General features: G+C 45.7%; 1 protein-coding gene and 1 long non-coding RNA gene across 3 annotated transcripts in view; one reads left to right on the top strand and one right to left on the bottom strand.

The window, feature by feature from the left end:
• Sntb1 (syntrophin beta 1) overlaps positions 1-20596 on the top strand; it is a 218487-nt gene that overhangs the window by 193685 nt on the left and 4206 nt on the right. Inside the window, exons 5-6 of the mRNA XM_004850225.3 lie at positions 11379-11575; positions 18614-18804. Of these exons, the coding sequence (XP_004850282.1) occupies positions 11379-11575; positions 18614-18804 (388 nt within the window). The remainder of the gene's footprint in view (positions 1-11378; positions 11576-18613; positions 18805-20596) is intronic.
• LOC147824105 (uncharacterized) lies at positions 2215-7005 on the bottom strand. 2 transcript variants are annotated; one of them, XR_015442934.1, is made up of 3 exons: positions 6482-7005; positions 4665-4846; positions 2215-3936 (listed from the first exon to the last, which is right to left on the bottom strand). It is a non-coding gene; the product is annotated as an uncharacterized LOC147824105 (long non-coding RNA). The 2 variants fall into 2 exon arrangements; XR_015442933.1 differs by having other exon boundaries at positions 4714-4846; positions 6482-6996.

Genomic DNA, 20596 nt, shown 5'->3' with positions numbered 1-20596 from the left:
GCTGGGCTAGAACTTGCATCGATCCTCCTGCCTCAGCCCCTCAGGCATGTGCCACCATGGCCATCTCGGCGAAGCAGTCCGCGGTCAGGAGTCCGGAGCATCATCAACGGCACCCAGCGAATGGAGCCCTCAGGTCACCGCACTGAACCTCACAGCCCGGTGACGCTGAGGCTCTCTTCAGTGAAGAACACCCAGCGTCACACACCGACGCGAGCTCCCGACTGCTCTGATCCCCACCTGCTCTTCTCTGTAGCCTCCCAGAGTCTTAGTGGCTTTAAGAACTGCCCAGCGTATCGGGCATCTCTCTCCACGGCAGTTTAAGCACTCAGTAGTGGCTCCTGAGGAAGTGTCCCCAAAGCCCACGGCCACACGCTGACGAGTCCTGGGTGGCGTTGGGAGCTGCAGCGTCTGCAGAGGCTCAGGGTGCGGCCCAGCCCCGCCTCGGGCCTCCTGGGACGCGTCAGACGGCTTTCCATCCTGCCCCAGCCCAGCAGAACCGGACACCGTATGGGGCTCTGTGAACCCTTTATCCCTTTGCGGATTCTATGCACCTGTGCTTTGTTTATTGAAAACTGGCCTTATCGGCGCACACCCACAGGATGTGATGACTGCATTCACCAAGGGCACTCGCTACGTGGACGTCACACCTTCATTCTGTCTGTGTCCCTTCCTCCACCTCATCACGGTGACATCCGTGACCAGCTACAATCCACAAGTGATCGCCAGGCCACCTTGGAAGAAATCTGTTCAAACCCAACTAATCAGCGAAACAGTACAAATTAAAAATAAGCAAGCAACGCCTGGGTGAAGTCTCCTTAAAGATAATTCCTGTGCTTCACTGATGGGAGGAACCAAGTATTCCCCTGTGAGGTTCGTGCTCCAGGTTAGTCTCATCAGACCCCCGCGGGCATCTCTAACCGGGACCAGTTTGCTTCTCATTGGTCTCTGCTTCCTCATCTGAAAAGTGGGATCCTCATGGCTGCTGCAGAGTTGCTAAAACACGTGAACATATCGGTCAATCAAAGCAAAACACAGGTTGCAAAATGCCTGGGCCCAGAAGTGTTTAAAATTTTAAATTATTTAGGATTTGGAGATATTTGCAATTACAGAATGAGATAACTTTGGGAAGGGGAGCTAAACATAAGATTCACTTGCATTTCTCATGTGCCCTATGCAATGTTTGGCACAAGGTAATATAGACAAAAGTGACTTTGTGCAGCATTTTAATAATTCTGTGCATGAAGCAGCTTCATGGTGTGCAGTTTTCCACACAGGTGTTTGTCAGGAGTGTGGAGCCTTCCAAATTACAGATGTTCCACCTGCACTGTGCACTGAAGGTCCTGAACAATGGAAGTACATGTGCCTACCGCTTGCGGAGTCCAGGCTTAGGCGTCCAGATTGGTCGGTTTCTGGTGGGGCCTCTTCCTGGCTCGGAGACATCTTCCCACTCTCAGTCTCTTCACAGGACTGCTTTTTTGTTTCAGTTTTGGTTTGGTTTTTTGAGACGGGGTTTTACTTTGTATATAGTTCAGCCTCCCCTTGAACATACGATGTAGCCCAGGCTGGATTTGAACTTGTGGCCATCCCCCTTCCTCAGCCTCCGGAGTGCTGGGATGACAGGTTTGTACCCCCACACTCGACACCTGACCTCTATTTTGGCACATGCTTGGCGAAAGTGAGAGCTCTCTGCTTTCTCTTCTTTTGGGGACACTAACCCTATGAACTGGGGCCCCACTCTTACAGCCACATTTACCTTTTACTAGTTCCTTCAAGACCCGTTCTCCAAATATAGTCACATTGGAGATGAAGATTTCAGCGTACGAATTTGGGGGTGGCCACACAATTCATTCATTCACTCATTGCTTTGCTATTTATTTTTTCATTCATTCATTGGGTTCTGAGATAGGATCTTGCTGTGTAGCCCAGGCTGGCCTGGAATTGTGTTGATCCTCCTGCCTCAGCCTTCTGAGTGCTGGGATGATAGGCGTGCACTACCACGCCTGCTTGCTTTGCTTTTAGTGATGACACATGCACGCCTTACTTAGCGTAGTGCCCGGCACACAGCGGGACCTGGTGACTGCACCCTTTCCCTCCCCTTCAGGATGCAGCTTTGATCAGAACTGAGACACAGGCTTCCCTCACACCAGAGAGGTGGCTGGGCTCGCAGCCAGTAGGAAGCAGGTTTCTCCTCCATTGAGTTACTTCCGTGGACGGTTCAGACTTGATTTATTTGTTTAGGTTTTTATTTTAAGGGCCAGGCACATCTAATTTAGACATTCCTGGAAGATGCAGATTCGACAGTGGCCATGGCAGTGGCACCCGCCCTGCTCACACTGTGTTCTGGGCGTCGAGCGTCGAGCGCCTCGCAGAGAGGTTTGTGAACCGCCTCTCCTCCTGACAGTCTGTGACGGGGCCTCCCCGCTCCTGTGATGTATGGTAGCACCTCAGGAATTCTGCAGACATGTTGTAATTCCAGCTGGCCCCACCGCTCCGCTTTTTATGAATCCTTGGGAAAACAGTTTTGCTTAGCCAAAGTTTATTTTATACTGCTGAATGTAAAAAAGGCATGTTTGCTCGTGTGGATTGAAAACATGGGTTTTTGCCGCTGTTGTCAAAGAAGGCAAGTCTAATGGGTCTGCAGAGAGCAAGGATTAAGATCACGGTGCTTCTGAATTCTGGAGGAAGCTTAACCTAGACATTCTGTACACTCGGTCGCTGTGGCTTCGGAAGCTTCAACACACAGACCTTGTAAAGAGTGACACTACTCTGGGCCCTGTGGCCCGAAGACAAAGGTGCAGGACCACCTGGAGGAGGAGCTAGTGAATGTGCACTGCCGTGGTTCCGTGTCATCTGGTAGCCAGGGTCACTGAGTGCCACTACTAAACATGTCAGGTGATTTTCGGGTGCCTAAGGAGCGAACCTGTTTCTAAATGCTAAGAGAAGCAGCAGCCTTGGGCCAGCCTTAGAAATTTTAGGAACTCCCGTGGGGAATGTTCACCAGTTGCATGTATCAAGTTGTAATCAGAGTGTGTCATTCTTTGGGGTTTTGGGTATGTTCCACAGAAATTCCCCATGGTGCACAGAAGGATGCACATGCCCAAGATCTAGACCCTGTGGGTCACAAACTGTGTGCTTAGCTTTCCCCACCCCAGCACCCCATTTACATCCCTATACCTGGGGCTCTTGCTCCCCTCCCTTGATCCCACTCTGCTTCCTGCCTACCCTGCCATGGACTGTTTCTCCTCTGGAGTCCTCTGGAGTCCTCTGAAACCTCTGCACACTGGGAGCTAAAATAAATCTTTCCTCCTTTAATCTGTAGGTGGTGAGTATTTTGTTCCAGCAACGAGAAAATAACTAAGACAAGGAGTTGGACCCTGACCCCTTAAACCCTTTCCTTGCCATGTGATCTTGGCAGAATCAAGTCTCTTCACCTGTACAGCGGGGTAGTATGTTCTATTATATGCTTTTCTGGATAGGACCAAATAAGACCCATGTAACATGTAAAGCCTATGTATGAGACATAATCAGTAAGTGTGTGATGAATGTTAGCAATTGATAAGATCAGAGAAAATAAAGTATGTAGGACTGATAAATAATTTCACATATTTGACAGATGAAACACTCCATTTTATCAGGGACTCTCGAGTTCTAGACTCAGTGTGATGTCAGGACTGAGGTCAGGAGGAGTGGCTGGCTGGTCTGGAGGGAATGTGAAAGGGGGTCAGAAGTGGGGAGACTGGAAAAGCTCCACTCACCCCCAAAGCCAGCTCTGAGTGCTGGTAAGTGGGTGGCTTGTGGATGTCACCTCCTCAGGGCAGGAACCTTCACTGCGTGGCTGTAGTAGGAACTTGTGGTTGTAAAAAGCAGAAGACGGGAGAGATGAAGATCCAAGTGCTATATGAGCTGATGGTTCAGGATACGCACTCCTGGCTCCGTCTGCAGGGTGAAACAGACTGATTTTAATTGCTCTTGCCTGGCAGGAAGGGTCCCCCAGAGCCCTCAAGTCTTCCATAATGTGGATTCGATCCACACCATGGCATGTGTCGTCGTACTAGGTAAAGTGTATGTGGAGCAAGAGAATATATGAGCGATAATCAGGTTTCAGGAATGTATTTTACAATTGTAGCACTTGCAGTGCTAAATAAGAAAAATATGGTGACTTCAAGAGTCTGGACTGTTACGAGGTGAGAATATCCCTTCGATTGCAAGTCTTTTTTTGGGAGGGGGGGCTTCCCACTGAGCTACATTCTTGGCCTATTTATTTATTTAAAGCAGGGTCTTGCTAAATTGCTCAGTTGCCCAGGCTGTCCTCTCACTTTCGATCCTCCTGCCTCAGCCTCCCAGAGAGCTGGGATTACAGGGATTACACCCGCTGCCCTGTAGGGCGTGACAGATATTCATGTCTGGAGAAGGGCAGCCCTCGGAGAACCCCTAGATGGCCAGCAGTGGTCGATTCACTTTTCCCCTGGTGGAAAGAGGCACCACGCAGTCGTGGACCTGGCTTCCAGTTCTGGATCCCACCCGTGGGAGCCTGGCTGGTGAGTTTCCCGCCCAGGACCATGGCTCCTTGTTTGGGTGGAGCTCAGAATTCCACCACAGAGGGCCTCTGTGGACACTGAGGTGGCACCCGGCCCCCTCGCATTGGTGAGCAGCCACTTTCCTACCTCCCCGCGATCTGGCAGCTGGCCGCAGGAGGGCATCACCTGTCCCCACCTGCCTAGCACCTCCATGTAGGGAAGAGCGCTCCACACTGCATCGCTGCTGCTTGCTCCCTGCTGCTTCGATGCCCTGTGTTTAGGGCCAGTGTCCCTCCGTGAGGTCCGGCTTCTGAAACACGGGATCTGCTCTGTATTCAGATAAAAGACGTTTACAAGATAGAAATGAGCCAGTTGACCAACTTGTTATGCATTCTTTGACCTTGAGTTCTTTCCTAGAGTAGCTATGGACCGCTGGGCTACACTGGGCTGGCCAGTGGGTATTTGAGGTCACCGAACCATTTAAGAGACGGGGCCGTGTGCCCCTCCCTCCCTTTTCTTACTTGCCTTTCCACTTCCTCCTCCCTCTTCTCTCTCTCCCTCTCTCTCTCTCTCTCTCCCCTCTCTCTCTTCCTGTGTGTGCTTGTCTGGCCTCCATTGTGGCATCTGCTGGAAGATACTAATTACAGCAATTAAGTAAAATGAGGATGTAATATTGCTTAGCAACCCAGTTACTTAATATGTAATTTTCCTAATTTGGCTGAATCTGTGTGCTGCAACTATTGTTGCTTTAATTAAGGATATTAATAATAATGTTTTTGTATGGAACATTTTATGCAACAGTCTGTAACACCTATCCAGAATTAAATTAGTGCATAAACATCCTCTGTGGGGCAGGGTTTTTTACTGGTTTGTTTTTCTTAAAAGCGGTCAGGCTGGGGACAACACTCAGTTGCTGATGATGGGGAAACACTTGTCCCGAGGCCTCCCGTACATGACCCTGCACTCTGTGCAGGGCCCCCTAAGCCTCGGACAGGACACAAGTTATACCTAAAGCGGTCATAATGTGCGGGCATCCTGAGGCCGTGGCTCTCCCACTTCCAACACGTGCAGTAATTTTAAGACCTCTTCTTTTTTTGTTATCTGGCTTACAGACCCATTTATGTAAACCTGATTGAATGGACCCATCTATGCCAGCCATGTACAGGAAATCTTAATGCCTTTCATTGCAGGGGAGGGGGCAAAAATAGGAGCCTTTACTCCTAGACCAAAAAAGAAAAGATAACTCTAATTCTCTAAGTGCTAAATTACTACTAAAAATACCAGTTGCTAAAGATAGACTAAAGGAAGAAACAACAAATGGCCCTGAGGCTGTTCTCATGAAATAGATCATCCTAGTTACCTTTCAGGACCTTTTCTCAAGTCTGAAATCATCTGTAAATTAGTATTTAGTGGATGTTAATGCAGTTGGGGGGTTGAATACTGGGGAATGAACCCCAGGCCCTGTATATCCCCAGACCTCCTTTTTGTTCATTTTTTGGGGGGGTTTTTTTGTTTGTTTGTCTGTTTTTGAGACAGAGTCTTCCTATGTAGTCCAGGAGGGCTTTGAACTCACTATGTAGCCCAAGCTGGCCTTCAACTCACAGTGATCCTCCTGCCTCAGCCTCCTGAGTGGTGGAATTACAGGTATGCACCACCATGTCTCTCACTCAGACGTGCTTTAATCAGCATTAGCTACCACTGCTTTGTGTGGTTGTGGGTCTGAGGGTGGGAGAGGAGTTCTCCAGCAGTTGCTATTCACACACTTCTTTTGCAGTCACCTCTTTCGTATTTTAGCTCTTCATTTAATCGTTAACTTAGCAAATATTTACTGAGTGCCTGCTATGCACCTGGAACTGTTCTAGGCCCTAATGATCCATCAGCAAATAATCAAAATCCCTGCCCTGACGGAACCTACCTTGTAATGACAGTGACAGCTGTGACAGTGTGTTCTGTGTCCACATTACCTTGCTTATTCCTTATAACACCGTGAGGCGATCAGGTCATCTTCTCCAGTCAGAGTTGAGCAAACTGAGCCATGGGGAGTTACCCTGGTAGGAAGTGGGGTCGGAGACCAGGCAGCTGACTCCACCTCTCCACGCCTGTGCTTGCTCCTCCGCCCCGCTCTGTGCTCTGATGTGTCCTGTGTGCTCTTCTCACCCACACACCCTCCTGGTAACCGGATGTAGAACCCTGCTAGGTTCATGGCCACTCATCCAGCCATGGGCAATGTGTCTGTCCTTGGGTTTCTCAGGAAACCTGGAAATCGGGTGTGAACAGCAGCCTGAAAGCCCAGGACGCCAGCATTTTCTTCCTGGTGGGGTGAAGAAGTTCCTTTCTCCTGTAACACAGAGTATTCTCGGTTGTAGTTTAGTTCCTGCTACAGATAAAAGACAGGTGGTCATATTTTCAGGATACACAAATAGCTCAAATTGCAAAATAATTGAAAGATAAATAATAGCTATTTCAGAATGCCCCTGAGATTGCTGATCTTTGCCAAGATTCTTGGGAGGACATAAAAAGACTGTTCTTGGCAGAACGGGAGAAATCCGGGCGGACAAATTCCAGCCCTACCTTTCCAAATGCCCAGATGAGAAGGCTTCTGAGATCTTAATGTCTGCTGACATTTATGTGGCACTCAGGGCCTGGGACCTGGTACACTAATGTGTTCCCAAGTGTTCTCCACAAATGAAGAGCCCATTAGTGAGACCTTTTACCGGCCCCAAATTTCAAAAGATTTCAAAATAGATCAATTATGTGTATGCGTGTATGCTTTCCTTTGCAAAATTGAACTGGATTTTTAAAAATATTTTGAAATAACATGGAGCTGTTCAGCCAAGCTTCACTGAACGCCTACCATGTAGGGTAGTGTGCTTAGACTAGTGGTGGTGAACCTATGGCGCACGCCACAGCGGGCTGTTTGTATCGTAGAAGGCTCTAAAAGGTTCGCCACCAATGGCTTAGCCCGTAGGATCGAGGAGGGATTTGACCCGGCCCCTGCTCTGAAGGATCCTGAGGTCTGCGACGTGCTGATCATGACACAGTGGGTGAGGGGGTTGTGGATGACTATGGGGTCCAGGGGAGGGGGTCAGGTGGTCGGGTTCCCCCCAACATCCTCTTACCCAGGAGCTGTCAGCTTTGCTAGCCGAGCAGCAAGCCTTGCTGAGGTCCAGCGCTTGCTGGCTGCGCGAGCTGAGGCAGACTCGGCCTTGCTGGAAATGTTCCTGCCCCAGCTCAGCCCCGAGAAGCAAATCCTCCCCAAGCGCAGTTCCCTGGATGGGCCACACCCAGAGGCAGCTTCAGTGGCACTGCTGGCTGACGGGGAGAAAGCTCTGGCACCCCGGAGAGGCCAGCCTTCGCGGGGCCACGTCAGTGTCTGCACACAACCACCTTCTTCCACCACCCTCACACAGAGCCTCCTCTTTTCCAGAGGAAATAGCCTTGAATTTTGCCTCACAATGCACTCTACAAAGTGGTTTTGAGTACTTGACTCTTTTGACCATTGTCTGAGGGGCACGCTTCATAGCCACCACCTGCGGGAGCTGGACAGGGGCAGTTTAGAATAACCCAGGCACGGACAAATGCAGGGAAGCATCGAGGAGTGATTTAGGATTCCAGCTCGGAATTGCCACTACGTTAAACAACAAGCAAAACACTGAGGACATCCTGAGCCGGAATCCATGTCTTTTGAGCACAGACGTTCTGGTTCTGGCAATGAAATGAGTTCATTTCAATCTCATAGCATTTTATTTATTTATTTATTTATTGGTACCTGGGATGGAACTCGGGACCTTGCGCTTGTGAGGTAGATGGCAGAACCACTGAGCTACATCCTCAGCCCCAGTCTCATAGGTGTTTAAAGCTAATCTTTCAGTTGTGTACTATGTGCTGCTTAGAGGAAATTTTGGAAAAAAATGCAAGAAATGAGATCACCTATATAATTGCTCAGTATTTAAATGTATTCATTGCCTGGATTTTCTTTTACATAGTTGCATTACATATTCAGAACGGTAATATTTTTTTCCAGGTCTCATACAGTATTTATAAAATATTCGTAAAGGTCTGCATCATACTCTAGCCCAAGGATGTGCATCCATGGGTGCAGTCAATATCTAACATATTTCTTTGCATTTCGGCCTGGAGAAAGTGTCCTCTTGTTACCAGCATGCACACCAGGCAACAGAAACAACATTGGCTTTGACCTCAGGGTTTACACACAGAACATACATACATACATATTGGCACACTCAGAAGCGGGCAAAATAATCCACGTCTGCTATTCCGTAGATGGCAAATGACCCTGTTCTTTAATATAAATATTAGAGAATTCACACTTGGTTAGGTGAAAAATCAGTTTTTCCTTTTCTTTTTGTTTTCAATCAATGACAATTTAATGATGAACTAACAGAGATGATCTTATCTCCAAGGGGTTATTTTCATCATTTCTTCTGGTACCACGCTGGGCATCTCTGTCAAGTGCCAGCAACATGGCATGTGCCAGCCTGACTCAGGCTTTCTCATACCCATCACATCCTGTGAATGATTTCACTCCTCATCCTTAGAGCGACCAAATGTGAATTTTCTAACAAACTGCATTTTCCAGTTACTGTTGGCTTCCATTTTAATTACAGTCTCTCTCAAGAAAAACAAATACCAGTTGGAAATTCGCACACACACGCACTCACATGCACACACGCACACACTCTCACTGCGTCCTCCCTGAGAGTTGCTCATCTTTTTCTCGGTGTGCCTCTACCACTGAGCTGTATTTATGCCGCCTCAGCTTGGCACAGAGATGAGCTCACCCGGATGCAAATGAAGGCCAGGGAAAAGAGCAGCACCAGGCCAGGCAAGGTTCTTGTAAGAGAACCGGTTGTTACTTTACAAAAACCTGAAAACTGCGGGCTGGTGAAAAGAGTAGAGATATTTATTGAGTCTAAAGCGTGCTGCTCTCTGGGCTGGCTCAGTGCACGGATTATTCGACCTTCACAACACTTCAAAACTTTGACACAAGGCAGCCAGGATAAACGCGGTTCTAATGCAGTGCTTTATTCTTCCCAAACCTGTCCCTGTTCAGCTTAACCCACAGCCTGCCATCTTGCCTGACTGATACAGATTTTAAGGTTTTCAAAAGGGAAAGGTGATTCTAGTTCTTAAAGCAACTGAAATGAAGGCCCTTTGAGTATAAAAACCCTGAGCGACTAAGAAAACGTAACATTCATTCTTGCCTCCTGTGGATATCCGGTCCTAATATGTTTTCACCTGGTCCTGCCTCCTTTTCAAACTCCTACAAGACTGTAGAGAATGCCTTCTGTTTTCTTTATTCTTGCTTGATTTTTTGTTTGTTTTTCTGGTACCAGCAATTGAACTCAGGACCTTGCGCTTGCCAGACAGGCGCAGCACCACTGAGCTACATCCCTGGCCCGGTCTTGCTTGATTTTGAATCCTCAGCTCTTTCTCAGCCCCTCTAGCTCACTTCTCACTCCAGAGTGCCCTCCTCCGCATGTGCAAACTAGACCAAACCCCTTCGTGTTAAGCCCATGCATGTGAGCCCGCACCAGCAGCCCCTTCCCCTCCCACTGCCCTGGGCTCTGGCCTCACGAGATCCATGAACTTCCATGTCTTTACCATACCTCCCGGCTTTCCAGATAACCTTTCTCTCTGAGTTGGCATTGCAAACCACCCCTTATGCCAAATTCCAACTTCATAAGGGAAGAAAGACCCTTAGAATTACCCAACAGCCTTGTTCTAGAAATTCAACAGGCTAGCATCTGCTTTGTTCCATTGGTAATGGTGTTCTGCAGCATTTAGGTTTACAAGACAAAATGAGCTTTTCGATTCCTTTCAACCTATTTTTAATTGAAAGGTAGTAAGCTCTTTGCCTGAGAAAATAACTCCCTGTCCATCCTGTGAACAGACACCTGTCATTTCTCTAGCAAGTGGTAAAGTGTCCCTTTCTGTATGCAAAGATAAGGATGAAAATGCAAACACCCTGGAGGGAAGTAGCATTTATCAAATTATCCTTCCGCTGCACTGCAAATAGGGATAGGAGAGCCTGTCCCCGAAGGACATTGACAAACCACGGAGCAGGAGAGGGTGTGTTCAAAGTAGCACCCAGAGCACTCTGATTCTTAACACTTTAAATCTGGGCCTTTGAGAAAATTATTTACTGTAGAAGTCACGCTTTATGCCAAGGGTAAGCTCTAAACTTAGTGTGAAAGTGTTGCATGGTAGAAGAATCTCTTGAAAATCTCTTCCATACCACTAACGTGCAGCTCTCTACCATTTCTCGAGAAGTCCAGCCTTGTTCTTCCTCTAGCTTTAGCAGATAAGCGGATTGCTCTTCTTCAGTTGAATTCCAGGTTATTTGAAGGCTGTTAGATGACAAAAGTGCACACCTGGAAGTACGTTCAATGCCGCCAGATCTTCTCACAGTACGAGCCACAGGGAAACTGAGTCTCACACTCTGTTCAGTACAGCAGACTTACCTTGCCTGTGCATGCTCCTACCTGTCATTTTATACAGATGCACTCAGGAATGGGATGGGAAGAGGTTTATACAGCATTTAAATTATTTTCTCTCTTGTTTACTTCTTTTCTTTTTTGGCCAAAAGGATAGTTGAATTTGCACAAGTTAAAATTCTCTGGGTATACGACCAAGTGCACAACCCTTGGATGCTTCTTAATTTCACTCTACCATTGGAGGAAAGATAGCAGCAACCATGGGGAAGAGTAGGGTATGGTGGGTCCCCTGGTTCCAAGTCATAAAAATGAGAGCAGGTCACCAGTTCCGGGGTTTTACCAGGGGTGTGGCAGGTGATAGACAAGTGTCCCTTCTGATGATAACTTCTCTCTCTCTCTCCAGGCTAGTCCATTCGGGGCCTGGGAAGGGCTCACCCCAGGCCGGTCTGGAGCTGTCCTTTGCAACACGAACTGGCACCAAGCAAGGAATTGAAACCCATCTCTTCCGGGCAGAGGTCAGCAAGGACCTCTCCCAGTGGACAAGGAGCATAGTGCAGGGATGCCACAACTCAGCTGAGCTCATTGCTGAAGTCACCACTGGTGAGTACTGCTGGCTATGGCCACCAGTGTCGTAACTTTACATGAACTCACACCCTCTACTCTACCTTGGCCTCAGAGGAGCGTCTGTCACCGGCCTTTCTAGGCACTTAAATCTCAGTGGTAAACCATGCTATACTCCACCATTTACTTCTACCTACTGCATACTGGGCATTTTATGTAATATCTGGGGTTTTTCCATGCAGTGAAAAAAAAATGTTGCGTGTATCCCAAATTAACTAATTGAGGCAAGGTCCACGTTTTAAAAGGGAAATAAAATGGAATAGAGGTATCAATGTTAATATTGTTTTCACATTCTATACACGCATGGCTTGTGTGTCCTGGACCCCAGTAACCTGCCTAACTCAGCTGATCTCCACAGCTCCCTTCTTATCTGGACAAATCAGGAAGTAAATTCTGAAGAATGGTTAAGTAGCTTGCCCAAGAGCACACAGCCAAAGGTGACAGAACCGACATTAGCTCTAGGCTGTGTTGCCCTGTGTCCATTCCTCACCCTGCAGTAGCTATGGAGACATGGCACCTCCCACTGTTGGAACAGGGAGCCAGCAAACACCAGCTTTGTTCAGGCTGCTGTGATAAATAATTTTCATGCGATTCTCTAAAACAGACAGATGGTAGATGGACAGATGATAAACATGTCAACACACGAGAGAAGTATGGTTGATTTAACTTTTTTAATTGGGCAAAGAAAAGAGACTGAAAAAGTAATTTGAATTGAAAGTAATGATAATAAACAAAATGCATACTATAAAATCTTGTATATTTGCTAATGTGGCCTCCACATTTAAGCCAATGTTGTTCCTCAGCCAACACAATACACAATTGCAGTATCTCTACTATTATTCCCAGTTCCGAGATCTAAGGCATATTGGTTTGGGCTCCGAGAGCCATGGCCAGCCTCTTCTAGTCTCCTGTGGACACACACAGAGAGGCCACTGTGGGACACAGCCACAGCATGGTCGGCAACATTCTTCTGATAACTGTAACCTGGACTTTGTTAGGGTTGCTTCTTGTTTTTCCATTTCTCTGTCTCTGAGGAAACAGCACAAGGGTATAGTCGCAAGTGGGAATTTTAAATTCATAAGATCTGGATGCAAACTCCAGTTTTATTTCTATTTTAATCACTTACTTAATCTTTTAGTTTCTTCATTTATAAAAAGAGGGACAAATAATACCTACTAATACAAACAGCAGGACTCACCTCCTAGAATTGTCCTCAATAAGTATTATTATTAGTTGCTGTTCTTATAATTATTATTTCCTGTATTAGTTAGCTTTCCTGTCATTGGAATAAAATACACAACTCCCATAACTTAGAGGAGGAGAAGTTTAACCTGGTTCATGGTTTCAGGGAATTCAGTCTGTGATTAACTGGCTCCTAAGAAGAATCATCACAGTGAAAAACCATGGCAGAGGAAGAAGCAGAGCAAGGGAACAGTGCCAGAGAAGAAGGGGCCAGAAGCCATATGTAGTACCCAGGATCTTGCCTCCATGACCAACCCAGACACACCTGGAAGTGTGTTTCACTAATCCTCTAGGCAGTTCCCAAAATAATCAAGTTGACAGTCTTAATTGTCACATCCCAATCCTTGCAACTTGACACCCAAACACATCTAGTTAAGCTCTATGTAGTATCAAAATAAACACAATAATAAGCTAATAATTCCACCTTACAAGATATAAGTATCTTGTGTACAGCCAAAAATATAATACCCTAGTCATCAAACAGTTCCAAACTCGAACTTTCCACTACTCAAACGGCAAACTTTGAAAAACTCTGCTCGGTGTTTGTAACTTTGCTCAGTAGTAGAACTGAAAGTCCGACTTGAAAAAACTTGTACAGCCAAGTGTGAGTCATGCATAGCGTCTCACCACAGACACAAAGGGGTGACACTTCAGTCTAAGCACTATTGCCCGGTACTTGTGTTAGTGCATAAATCATTCATCACTGTGCTTTTTTTGCAGTTTGTTTGCATAAAATATTGTAACCATGGCTCCAAAGAAAGGTAGTGATAACAGCAGTAAAGCTAAGAGAAAAACTATAAGAACCACAATAGAGTTAAAGAAAGACATCATTGTAAAATTTGTTAAAGTTCTGGAAAAATGAATTTATAAGTGTAATTTTTGGGCCTCAGAATCAACTATTTGGTTTTCCATTATTTCTTAGGGGAAAAATATGTTCAGTTCTTGAACTTTTTGGTATTTGAACACAAATTTGGAACAAACTGAGCTTGACAATCAAGGTATCACTGTAACACCTTCTCCAAAGTCTCAACACTTTCCACATTCCAAAAGTCAAAGTGTCTTCTGAGACTCAAGGCAAACTCTTAGCTGTGAACTTTCTTCACAAATGAAAGGTTAATACTTTTGCACCCTTGAGCCTGCAATGGGTGTAGTCTTGCAGATTTCTGAGATGCCCTGAAGGCATCTTATTTCATGTCCCTGTTCAAAGTACTTGGTTTCCTTTAGATGGTGCTAATCTCTTTAGCAACCACACATCCTTTGCCTTCAACTTTACATGTGGTCCCTTTTGGTCCAAAATTTAAGTTTTCCAAATATTTCTTTCTGCTCTGTGCGACTGATTATCACTATAAATTTGCCTAAAGCAAACACCAAAACTTACGCTAGAGCCTGAATAATGATTGTCTTGAAATTTCTTCCACTGGATCAGTTAGTCTACCATCTTTAATCTCAGCCTCCTGCAAAGTGTCAGGACATGGGCAAAATGGAGACTTTTTTCCCCCTAGGGTGTAACACATGTGGCCTTTAATCTAATTGCCGATGAAGTCTTCATTCCTAACTGAAACATCAAGAACCTGGCCTTTACTCTCTTCATTCTTATCGCCATTCTGGTCTTCTCAGGTCCAGTGAGAATCACCCATCAGTCTCTGCTTCCAGCATCCTATGGCTTCTTCAGCCATCTCCAAACTTTTCTAAACACTTCCCTCAAACTAGTTCCAAAGCCTTCCAAGACACATGGTCAAGTATAGTCACAACAATTTTCTGTATTAGATTTCCTGTCACTGGGACACAATACCTAAAACCCACAATTTAAAAGAGAAGAGGTTTGATTTGGCTCATGGTTTGAGGGATTCTGTTTATGGTGTTCAGTGCAAAAGCATTATGGTGGAGGTACATGGGAGAGGAAATCTGCTTACCTCATGGCAGCCAGGAATCAGACAGAGGGAGGAGGAGCCAGAGTGGGAGATATAAACTCCAAATGTATGCCTCCAGTGACACACCCCATCCAGCAAGACTCCAACTCCCAACAGCACATTTAGATACGAATTCAACACTGGATCAATCCACAAAATAATGTAGTGCCCCCATGGTCCATTCACCTTCCAAAGCCTCATCTTTGAACACATGAGTCTTCTGGAGGACATTTTAGGTCTAAACCATGACAGAAATAATTCATTTCATGGTTGGCTACCTCAAGAGAGAAATATCATGGCGGAACGGTGTGGCAGGATAAACATGTTCAATTCATGGCAGCCAGGAAGCAGTGCAAGAGATCAGTGTCAGAGAGGAAGGGGCCAGAGGTCACATGTATTACCTCTGTGACCCTCCCCCGACACACTCAGAAGTGTGCTTTGCTCATCCCCTAGGTGGCATTCAAGGCAATCCAACAGACAATTTTAGCCCTCACATGTCTAAGCCTGTGCTGTCCTATATAATAAGCTCTTTAGGATGATATACATTTAAATTAATTAAAGTTTAATCACTTCCTCAGCTGCACTAGCCACCTGTCAAGCACTCAGTAGCCTCATGTGTCCAGTGGCTACCATACGGATGGCATGAATATGAAACAGTCCCATCGTGGCAAGAAGTTCTCCTACTGTACCACCCTATTCTGGAGGAAGGTTTTCCACAGGACATTTAGAAATGATGCTTCCAAACATTAGCTGCACTGAAAAAAAGAATGACAATGATAAAGTTTTTAGTTCCATTCTCAAGAGTCTCAGATTGCCGCCTGTGCCCCATGCCCAGAGATTCAGTGTCAGCAGCCCTGGAGTAGGGCCTGAGAATTGGTGTCTAACCGTATTCTAGGTGGCACAGATGCCTTGGCCCACGGACAATTCTTTGAGTAGTATTCCACCAGAGCACAACTTCTCATCACCCAGGAGTATTCCAAAGATAGACAAAGAGCACCTTGTGCTGGGGTTTTTCCAAGTTTCCTCATACAAAAATGAAAAAACAAATGTTTTGTAGAATTGCTGCTGGGTCATGGCCAAGGTAATCAGAGCCTTTTCATAATTATATTGAAACCAATTTGTACCCCCAAGTGTTCCACGTTGTTACTAAAGCTAAGTTGTGACTAAGTTTTTCTTTTTGACAACTATTCTATCTGGTAAGAAAGATGAGTTTTTAAACTGAGAGTTGGAAACAGCCCAAACCAACCAAATACCAAATTCAATAAATTTATATGTGTAATACTGGCGAAGTTCAGACTCCACGCAACAATTCTTGGAGTGTTCTAGGAAAGAATAAGGAAGTCAAAGGGATTTGGTCTGGTTCACATTGCACAAATTTTGTAAAATCTTTTGTAAAAATAACCTGAACTCTGGTTGATAGGAAAATGATGAAGCTATTCATAGACTGGCCAAAGGCGAATAACAAATAATTTTATGAACTGAGCCAGCTGAGTTGTAGCACAGAAGAAATTATGGGAGTGGACAAAGGTATAACGGAGTTACAACTTGAAAGATGTCCACAGATAGGTGGAGGGGACCTTCTAACTTAATTAGGGGTTCAGTTATCATAGTAATGTATTCAATTTATCCTGTATAGACTGAGAACCTCTCCAGATAACTGATTCCATTATATGAAGGCCATAAATACCATTTAAGGTCAACTGGAATTAAAAGTAATCACAACCAGTTAATTCAGAATATCTGATTGGCATACTTTAAAGTTCAAAACCAGAGGAAAATCAGGAAAAGTGTTTTCAGTGCCCTTTTGCATGTTGTGCAGGGAGGAAAGTAGACTATGAAAAAGGGGGAGTTGAGATGGGCAGCTGTCACTGTCGCATTGCTACTGTCCTTGGTCATGGTTGGAGTGGAAGGGTGGCAAGAGAGCAGGGCCCCCAGACCTGTGCAGGACTCAGGCCTTTTAGAGAGTACCCCTTAGGGAGAAATCAGGATAAGCTGGAAGATGGAGAAGTCAGGGGCAGGGGTACATGTGTTCCTGAGAGCTCTGGTTAAAAGCCATCTTCTTCTGTGAGCACTAGAGATCCCCTATTCCTTCCCCAAATTCTGAAGGTCTCCCACACCATACTATCATCATTCATAAGGGAGGAAGCTGAGAACCTCTTTGCCATGGTCCCACCCCACATCCCTCCATATCCTAAGTGCTGGAGCACTGGAAAGAAACATGAGACAGAGTGGAAAGAACTTGAATTTTGAAAGTCAAGCATATTCATCTCTCCAAGCATTTTTTGTCCTATAATACTGATGGAATATTCCTCCTCCCTAATTTGTGCTAAGCTTGAATTCAGTGTGGTTTAGAAAGCTGAGCATGGCTAATGATATTAGAGCAATCAGTATTGCTCTTATTACTTCTCCCACCCTTCCAGCAAAAAAAGTGTCTTGATTTCCCTAAAAAATCATTTAATTGTAGATCAAGGCCTGGACCAATTGAACTGCCAAGACGGGTTAAAAATCTAGTCTCTAGTATTCTTTTCCACAACTCTTTAAGGGTTTTAAATGATATACCCACAGCTATTCCCAAATAGGAGCTAGGATCCTGGTAGCTGTCCTGCTGTCCAGGTCCAGAGGCTTAAAGAGCCAGACTCTTCCTAAACACAGTGAGATTATCCACCCGCTTGCTCAGGGGTTTCCTTTTGTCCTCTGGATGGGAGAGTGCCTTGTGGGTACTACTGCTGAGGTCTCTGGATGCCACACAGGGTCAGGAGGACATAACATCCTTCATACAAAATGCCACATCTGGCATCTGTCTGAAGCAGCAGCTTCTCTGTGACCTAAGATCTCAGGGAAGTTGAAAGAGCCCCTGTGTTATGGCTTGTATCTAGATGTCCCCCCAAAGACTCATGCAGTCATAGGTGGGGCTTTTTGGAGGTGGCTGGATCAAGAGTGTGTGGTGCTGGAATTCAGGGTGCCCCACCCTGGATGTGAGTGCCACCCACCCTAAGGGTAGGTAGTGGATGGAATATAAGGGATGGAAAGAGGGCTGTTGCCATCACTTGCTGCTTCTGCGGCTTGTTGCTTTGCTGCCTTCTGCCCGCCCTGCCATGAGCTGTTTCTCCTCCATGATGCCCCTCTGCCATGCCACCCTGCCTTGGGACCAGCCAACTATGCCCTAAAACCTTTACAAACTGAGCTAAATAAACCTTTCCCCCTTTAACTTTGGGGATCAGGTATTTTGTCTCAGCAATGACACCTTTGTCCATGTCTGAAACAAACATTTTTAGGCCTTTTTAAAATAAAAAGTTACATTATTTTTAAACAACTCACTCCTGAGCTCCTCAGTGTGTTCCATCTATTAACTTGGGTAATAATGGGAGAATGCTTGCTTCTTCCACCCAGTGGCAGACATGACAATGTGGTGTGTGTGTGTGTGTGTGTGTTGGAGGTGATGATGATGATGATGATGACGATGATGAGTCAGACGTGACTTACTTTATTTAAATCAAATGTTTGTTTTTTCTGGCTCATGGCAAGCCACTGTACCCACTGAAAGGCAAGTGTACCTCCCTGTGTGTTGTCAGATGGCCAGAGAAGGACTAGAAGCCAGATAACATTCAGTGAATCCAGCAAAAGGAAATAATTTCTTTATATCCCTCAGATATATGTACCGAGTTAAATTGCAGTACCAAAATCAATCCAAGGACATCTTGGATTATATCTTCATGAACAATTACTATTTGTGCACTTTAGTAAGAAATCTGTGGCTCGGTCGGTCCTGGGATGAAGGAGACCGGAAGTACTGAGCATGGGAAAATGGACCGATGGATTGACTTCCACCTTTCACACTCCTCTCTCTCTTTCTCCCTCCTCTCAGCTTGCACCTACAAAAACCAGGAGTGTCGCTTGACTGTGCATTATGAGAATGGATTTACTGTTACCACTGAGCCACAGGAGGGTGCCTCTCCCAAGACAATCATACAGTCGCCTTATGAGAAGCTCAAAATGTCTTCAGACGATGGGACCCGGATGCTGTATTTAGACTTTGGAGGCAAAGAAGGCGAGATTGTAAGTGTGCTTTTATTTTGACAGTGTGATTTCACATATTTCATTATTCAACATACCTATACTGACTTGTAAACATAATGCTGCCTTACATCTTCTGAGCATTTGACTACTAACAAAGTTAATGCAAGCTCACATTTCATTTGATCCTTGAAAAACAATGACCAGATTCAACTGTTTCAAAGCTCTTTCTTTGGGTCTCATTTTTCATCAGAAGACCACAGGAATATTTGAATCAAAGGAAAAACAATCCTTTACAAGGTTAGCATTAAATTCTTATCAGATGGGATCTCACCAGCTTAAAAAATGTACCATTCATTTTCAACGAGTATCCAGCATAATATAACCCTGGAATCGTACCCAGTGTTTGGAGCACCAGGAGGCAAACTAACGATTCCCTGCCATCCAGGAGGTCTCCAAGGAGCAGAAGGTGACAGCACAGAGGCAGCGGATGCTGGACAAGGGGCAGAGGTGAAGGGGCAGCAGGACAAGAAAACTGATCATCTCTATCCAAGCAAAGAGGAAGATGGGGGCACAGAAGTTTGGGACTAAGGTTCAGTAATGTCCAACACAGCAGATTTATCCAGTAAGGTAGCATACTTCTCATAGCAGTGCAAATAGCCCATATGCCTCAACGCATGATTTCCTGGGATGGTTGCTGCCTGCCCTAAAGGAAAAGACCCCTCCTTCAGCTCTACAGAGTAAGAGAAGGGTGCACTTTTCTCTTTCAGACTGAGTTCTTGGCAATTCTCAGGAAGGCGTAGCATCTCACTCAAGCCGTCAAGCCCGGAACTTCAAAGAGGCCCCTGATTTTGTACAAACTGGTCTCTCTTCAGGTCCTCCTGGATTAGTCAACAAGTAGTTGTTGATGTCTCCTTGGTAAGGAAGCAGAGCTAAGCCTTTCCACCTGGCCAGGGCTCTCTGCCCCCATCTCTCTGCTCCTCTCTCCACAGTTATGAGTCATTTCTTCAGTGGGACATGTTGGGAATCTTCTGGAGACTGTTAGGGGTCACCTAAAAGGGGCCATGGAAGGAAAGGGCCGGGTATACATTTGACAGAGGCCAAGGGCCTTTCACCGCCAAATGTTACAGCACTGTTCTGGGTCGAGGGACAGTGGCGACCCCACAGCAGGAGCAGCTTGCTGAGGGCAGTCGTGACAAAGTCCATGCCCCATGACAGCCACTTCCACTCTGTTTCTGAGTTGCCAGCCAGCCATTGTTCTAACCTTTGCAAGGCAGCCTCGAAATGTCACTGGGATTTTTTTGTTTGTTTATTTGTGAGTTTCAATCTTGAAGCGCAGCCCAAAGTGCCTGTTTGGAAATGCAGTAGTGTTTTAAAAGCCCATTTCCCTAAGAATCCTCCCGGCTCTCTTGCTGCTCTATCAATCTCCTCACTGCATCCTTTTCCCTAAAGGTGACTGCTCTCCGACAGCGTGGAAAAGAACAAGAATCAGTCTCCTGTTTTATCCTTGGCTTAAAAACTCAAGGCTATTTTTGCCCAAGAGGAAAATCACTTCTGTCTAAATTTTAGCCTTTCTGCCTGTAATTACAACCTGACTTCGAAGATTTAAGAAGGACCGTTTTTGTGGAGCTTTTTCTTTTTTTTTCTCTCCATTTAGTTTATTGGTACATTTTAGGTGTACAATACAGTTACATTCATTGTTGGGATCTTGTACCTTTACATGATGCATCTTGGTTCTTATTTTTTCCCCTTCCCCTGCCCTCCCTTCACCCCCTCCACCCTTCCCTATTTACAAAGACTTTGTTTCCATTTTTTCCTTTTCTCATATTTTTTC

Source organism: Heterocephalus glaber, unplaced genomic scaffold (assembly GCF_053883595.1).
Source record: "Heterocephalus glaber isolate CG9 unplaced genomic scaffold, H.glaber_assembly_v1.0 deba00001555, whole genome shotgun sequence".
In the NCBI taxonomy this organism is placed as follows: domain Eukaryota; kingdom Metazoa; phylum Chordata; class Mammalia; order Rodentia; family Bathyergidae; genus Heterocephalus; species Heterocephalus glaber.
Note: the sequence above shows the minus strand (reverse complement) of the source record. Positions and strands in the feature narration are given on the sequence as shown.